The 6,640-nt window shown below is 48.1% G+C and overlaps 1 protein-coding gene across 1 annotated transcript in view; it reads right to left on the minus strand.

The window, feature by feature from the left end:
* Nucleotides 1–855, minus strand: part of PDZK1IP1 (PDZK1 interacting protein 1) — a 6,905-nt gene extending 6,050 nt beyond the window's left edge. Inside the window, exon 1 of the mRNA XM_010144953.1 lies at nucleotides 783–855. Coding sequence (XP_010143255.1) covers nucleotides 783–855 — 73 coding nt within the window. The remainder of the gene's footprint in view (nucleotides 1–782) is intronic.
* Between the last annotated feature and the right edge of the window lie 5,785 nt (nucleotides 856–6,640).

Below are 6,640 nucleotides of genomic sequence, written 5' to 3' on the forward strand. Positions count from 1 at the left end.
GGAAGGGCGGTTCAGGGCTGGGGCATCAGAAGGAGAAAGGGGGAGGGAATTTTCCAGGACTTTGGCGGCATTGGATGATTTTTAATTACTCTCCATTATTTCTAGTGTTAGACAAGTCCTTCCAAGAATTTCCTAAAAATAATGCCCTAGTAATAGGAAGTTTCTCGATTAAATCTTTGGGAAGGGAATGGGAGGGGAATTTGTGGAGGAAAATATTTGCTTCCTCACCTGGGCAATGATCAAAATTACAGATTAACAGGAAAACCTGCAAGCTCAGGGAGTGACCCAGCGCAACACTTGCCGAGAGCCAAGAGTGAAAAGAAAGACAGAAAGACAGAAAGAAAGAGAAAGAAAGAAAGGAAGGAAGGAAGGAAAGAAAGAAAAAGAAAACCTTAAGAAAACAGATTACTCATCTTGGTGCACAGTCCTACCAGAGACAAATCACAGCTGCTTTATCTGTGTGTAAGCAGGTAAGATAAACCTCGGAAGGCAGATTCAGCCTTCAGCAAAACAGGTAGAAATCTTCCATGCCCCAGCTCCGACAAGACCTCCCAACCCACCGGACACCCACCAGTTCCCATTGCCCACTGATGGGAAGCCAGAGCAAAAGCTTGGGTAGAAGCTGGGATGTTGTTTCTCTTCCTAAGAGACACTTTCACACTTGTGCCTTGTCCCCAAAGCTACGCCACCAAGCAGCTCCCACCCGCCCAAGGCTCAGCACCGCTTCCTACCTTCCCCCTGCCTCAGTTTCCCCGGGAGGTCAGGCAGCTGCCTGCACTTACCTTCCTGGCAGCAGGCGGGCTCCAGCTCCAGGAGCAGCCCCAGAAGGAGGAAGAAGAGGCAGCGGGCAGGCATGGTGACAGGCAGGGCTGCAGGCTCTCAGGGCGCGGAGGAGCAGGTGAGCGCGGCCCCTCCTCACAGGACGCTGTGCTTGGGCACACAGCCCTCCCACAGGAATGAGCACTGGTCAATTATCAAACGCATTAACAAGGGAGGCTGATACTCACACCTGGTTATTCAAATCCTGCTGCAGGAAGGCGTGGAACAAGGTGCCTCTTTCTTCCTCCCACTGAGACTGGCAGGGAATCTGGGGCATGTTGAACATGACAGTTCCCTTAGGGTGTGACAGTCACAAAACATTTGCATAGGCCCAGGAGGAAGAAACATCATCCACGTGGATAAATCTCTTCCCCAGCATGGCTGTGGCTCTTGAGGAATGTGCCTGAACAGGATGTGGGTGTCCACCAAATCCCCCTCCCTGAATCAGAAGAGCTGGGTGTCCAGTGATGCCCCAGGTCTGACATCCCTTCCCACCCCATGGGATCCCGGGTCCTGGGGATGTGGGGAGCTGCCCAGCATGGCTCCCATTCGCTTCCTTGCTCTTTTCAGCGAATGTCATTAACAACTCATCAAAACACATTTGTGAATTAAAAACTTCCATTTAATAAACCAGGCTTGATGTCGAGTATTGCCTCCAACCTCCCATGCCTTGTTTAACAGTGAGACTGTTAAACAAAGCAAATACGGCATTCATTTTACTGAGCCTTCGGGACGGTTTCCAAAACTTCTTTGACTCCAGAAGAGATGGAAACACCTGAAGACCTGCAGCAGACAGCAAGGCTGACCCTTCACATCAGCTGCAGAGATGCTGCAGGATGGGGAAAGTTGCAGGTTCCAAGTTAAGCAGCTTCCCAGCCCATGCTGAGTTTGGATGGCTCACAAACCCACCCTGTGGGAAGACTAAGAGCTACTTGTCTTCACAGCTGCACAACCTCTAGTTACTCCTGAAGGAAATTTAAAAATCATGACTCAGTTGTTTCATTATCACTCCTCTCGTGGAGTGTCATAGCATCTCTGTAAGCCCAGCCCCACAGCGGCCCTGAGCATCCATCTCAGCAGCATCTGGGCTCCCAAACTCTGGGTCCCCACATGGCCCCCCCCAGGAGACCCACGCTCAGGAACATGCAACACCGTCATGAATATATCCCCACTAGCAAGGATTGACGTCCTTCATTCTTTCTCCTTCCCCTGGATCTAGAATAATGTCATTTATCCTGAAAACAAGGCCGACCTGGCTTGAGCTCTGCAAGACTGAAGGCTGGTTCTAGGCTCTCTCCCAAAGCCCTCACTGTGGCCAAATTCCCACTTGCAATATGGGATAATCCCATTCCCAACCCTGCTAGATTTTGCTTACAAACTCCTTGGGGCAGAGACTCTTCTACTGCAGAGTCTTCCTTCATCAGGGAAGTGGCACAACAGGAACCTGCCCATAATAAGGTGCTAGAAAACCAATCTAATCTTGTTACAAAGGAAAAGGAATGATGAGTGAAGAAATAAAAATGAGAGTGAACGTTGGGTTCCCCATGACTGCCTTCCACATTATCTACCTGGGAAAGCACGAAGTGGGAGATCTTTGCTGCATGCTTGTTGCTTGTCTCTTAGCAGAAGCCCAGAAAAAAAAAAATATACACCCCCAAAAAACCTAGCTGTTTAGAGCAGAAGACTTCATCAGCAGATCAGAAGTCCTAGTGAAGCCGGTCCTGCTGCTGCCCTTGGAAAATTCAAGGTCTGAGACATCTCTCTGCTATTGCTATCCACCCCCCAAGTCATGCCTGGGGCTGAGGCAGGTTGCCCATGGGGTTCCTTCTGATAAGCCGCCATGTGTAATCCAGGCTGTCTTCTCACCCCAGGGCTCTGCCCAGTTTAGCTCCAAGGACCCTGGGCTGATTTTCCAAGGATAGGGATGTCTTGAGGATCCGCCTGTATCCTACGGTGTGTTGGGGAGATAGGACATGACATACCAGACCCGAAGATGAAGACAGGGTTGCTATGCCTTCCAGGCAGGGGTCTTGTTGTCAGCTCCCCACTGAGGATCAAATAACACTTTACCATCATTTATAGAAAATTTAAGGGAATTTAATTATTTGATTGTTCTTGGCTTGCTGATGAGTCCAGGGAATCACTTGTTTGCTTATCTCGAAGTTTCCCTGTGCTCCAATGCGTTTTCTTTAGCCCATGGCAACTATTAGGAAGGTATGTGCTCTTGTGGCCAAAAGCTCCTGTGGCACCTGCTTGGTTGCATAGTGCTGGCTCCAGCCTGGGGGGATGAGAAATAACAAGTCCCTGTAATGGCAGCAGCCTTGCTGCAGGGGCAAAGTCTGAAATTTCAGCAAATAATTTGCCATCCAGCTTCTTCTGTCATTCTGGCTGTGGCAGAGATGAGAAGCTGCGTGTTCCTGCTGCAGCATGCTGGAAATCTTGCTGTCTCTCTCATTTAAGCCTTCAGCACCAGCCAACCATGGTGAGTCAAAGCCATTTTACAGGTGAGGGAAACCGAGGCACAGAAAAGCAAATCACCTTGGCAGCATTTAGCAAAACCCAGACCCAGCTCAGTTCTCTCCCAGTGACTTGTGTGAGCAGTTGCTCATGCAACTGGTCACACAAAGAAGGTCTTGGGATTTCAGGATTTACACTAATATCCTCCAAAAATTGGCATATCCTCCCCCCACAAGAAATAAGCCTTTTTAAGCCAAAATTAACATTTGCGCGAAGCACATTCCTGAACCTAAAATGTGTTCCTGGACGATACAGCTCAGAGCACAGATGCCAGTTCCTCTTAAAAAAAAAAACACTGGGGCTCTGTGTTCTTATGGACGTTATATTTCTTTCTCCTTCACTTCCTTCCTTCCTTCCTTCCTTCCTTCCTTCCTTCCTTCCTTCCTTCCTTCCTTCCTTCCCTCATTCATCCTCTCTATCTCTCCACCTCTCTCAGCAAAAGCCATAAAAATAAAGAAAATATGTGAGAGCAAGCCTGAACATCCCCTGAAGAGGAGATTATACTCTTCCTGGGGACAAAAAGGAATTTGTTACAATAGCTGCTCCAAAAAGAAAGGGAAAACAAAACTACAAACCAAAATTTTAATTGCTTATAGCTTTAGACATTCACATCAAAACCAAATACTCCTTGCTGGCCCTAGATTTCTTTCATTTCCCATCGACATTGGCTTTCAAATCCTGCCTGGGATGGATGCTGCCAGGGGAGAGCCAGGAGCTACAGCCACTATGAAAAGGGCATTTTCTTGGCTCAACGTGCCAGTGTGAATTAACAGCAGCAGAAAAGGGCTTCTAGTCCATCACAGCTCTGTGCCTTCACTTTCCCTCTTTAAAAATGCCTTTATACAGCAATATATTTTCTTACTTATGTGCTAAAGAAAAACCCAGTGTCAATGGTGTGGCAATGGGACATCGCCCCACACTGGCCCCAAACTCTTCCTGCCAGCCGAGGGTTCAGATGAGCCGTTTGCTCCCCTCCTACACACACACACAGAGCCAAGATAAAAATGACCTCTCAGCATTTTGTTAGACCATCCATGTGTCCCCCAGGGCTGATGCTAATTTCAAGCCCTGAATAAGGAGCAGGGAGAGGGGTGTTGCATGGTGATGGCTGAGATCCCTCCTGGACACTCATTTGGGGACGATGTGGATTTTCCCCTTCTCCTTCCAGCAGTCTGGATGCCCCGCAGGGTCAGCCAGGACTGTTCCTGGCTGCACACTCGCTGGGAGCTGGTATCCAGCAGCCACCTGGCACCAGAGTCAGGCACTAGGTATGCCCTTTGTTTTCCCTTGAGATCTGCTCAGTAGCATCACTGTGGTATATTTCATGGGACCCTCCAGACGATTTTTTTTTACAGCAGTTGATTTTTGGCACTGACCTCGGGGCAGCATTCACACCAGCCACCATCTGTGCTGGGCCCTGATGCTCCATACAACATTGGGCTCTCTCCTCTATCTGGCTGCCCGTTTGCACACAGCTGCCAAGATTTGTTCTCTCTGAGCTTCCTGCTGCTCTGTCCCTGGAGTCAATATCCCCCAGGGGTGTTAAAGAAGGTTCACATCAGTCTCAGGTCCTGCAATCTTGGAAAATTACGCTGAGAAAACACCTACCTGATCTGTCCCACCTAACCCTGGGCTGGGAGGAATCAAACTAAAAATCCCCGAAATAAGAATAAAATCCACCTGCCTCTGGCCTGCCTTATTGCTGAGGGATGAGCCAGCTCCCGTGATTCCCCCTCGGCTTTCCCATCTGTTCAGAGGGCATACTGCACCCCTAATCATTGCTGAGCGCAGGGGAAAGTGCTGCTGCACTGCTGGAGTGGCAGATAGCCAGGATCCCAAAACGTGATGCTCAGAAAGGGAAGGAGACCTGACTTCGCGCTGGATGTTCCCTCCTGCCCAGCAATATCAAATTGAATGAATAATTTACTATCCGATCATCTCTAATCTTCATCCCATAAAATCAGCAGCAAGCTGGGAGGGTTTTTGAAGCCTCCAGCTGCATTTACTGATAAGATGTGAGGCAGGAAAGACTGGAAGCCCATAAAAATGATAATCTCAGGCTTCAGCGTAACTTGGTAGAAGGGTTTTCTCCTGTCCTTTCATTAAGGATGGATTTCATGATCTTCCTTAAATAACAACAAGATTTATTTCAAGGAATCGCCCACCCAAAACCCGATTGCATCATCATTAGGAAATAGGAGGCCAAGAAGCCAGAAAAAAATAGCTGGAGCACAGGTTAGCAGAAGGGCCAAGGCCCTGCAGATCAAATGGCACCTGCCTTTACAGGGTGAAAGGAAAACGGGGCATTGGAAATAATTTCTGAAAACAGAGGGAGGCTTTAGGAATCAGGGCTCTACCTGGGGGAGTTGCACACTGACATTGTGCCAAGCTGCTGGCCACAAGCCCGACCATGATCCTGGCTGTGGAGCAAAGCCCCATCATCCTTGTCCTGCACCTCCGTGTTGTGAAGAGAAACATCACATCTCATTTCAGTCTGGCTGGCTAGAGCATCCTCCTCTCCAGACCCAAATTCAGTGAATCTGGCTATTGCCTGGGAGAAGAAGGGAAAGGAAAAAACCCAACTCATCAACCATTTCCATGTGACTCTCAAGCAAGATGGCCAAGAGGAGGAGAAGGAAAGAGTTGGCTGGCTTGGTGGGGGCGGATAGTTTCAGGAAATAATTATCCCATATGCCAAAATAGGAGAAAATTTAAAGTGTAAACTATAATCAGATGTTAAGTTGCTTTTCTTCTGCTAATTGAAATAACGTTTTCTCAGCTACCCACCACTCTACTCCTTTCAGATGCTAATCCCTATCAAACACAGACTAACAATTACAAATTCATAGGCATCTTTCCCAGGAGCAAAAATTGCTTTGCCCTGTAACCTCTAAGATGAGGTCTTAATAGGAATTCACGAGCAGTCGCTCGTAAAGCTTCATTAGCTGGAGAGAATAGACAAGGGCAAGTTGCAGTGCTCCTTAACCACTCTAGGAAAAAATTAATGTAAATTACTTTGAAAAGTAACAAGGCCAGATAATGTGTTTCCTTCTTGGATTATTGTTTTCCAACACCCTAATGTGCTCATAGATTATGTTGCTTTCCCTGTCTTGATGGCGGTCCATCCTAAATTGTGTTTTATGGAGAACAGCAACCTTTGAAAGGAGAAACACCATCCCCTTGGGCCAGAGCTGGATGGAGATTAGGTGAGGATCTGGCCGTTTCTCACTAGGTTGGGTTGCTCTGAGGCTGTTGGGGAGGCAGGTAGCAGCCACCTCCAGTACCACTTCAACACAGGCTACAA

This window comes from Buceros rhinoceros, unplaced genomic scaffold (genome assembly GCF_000710305.1).
Source record: "Buceros rhinoceros silvestris isolate BGI_N320 unplaced genomic scaffold, ASM71030v1 scaffold11081, whole genome shotgun sequence".
Taxonomy (NCBI): Eukaryota; Metazoa; Chordata; class Aves; order Bucerotiformes; family Bucerotidae; genus Buceros; species Buceros rhinoceros.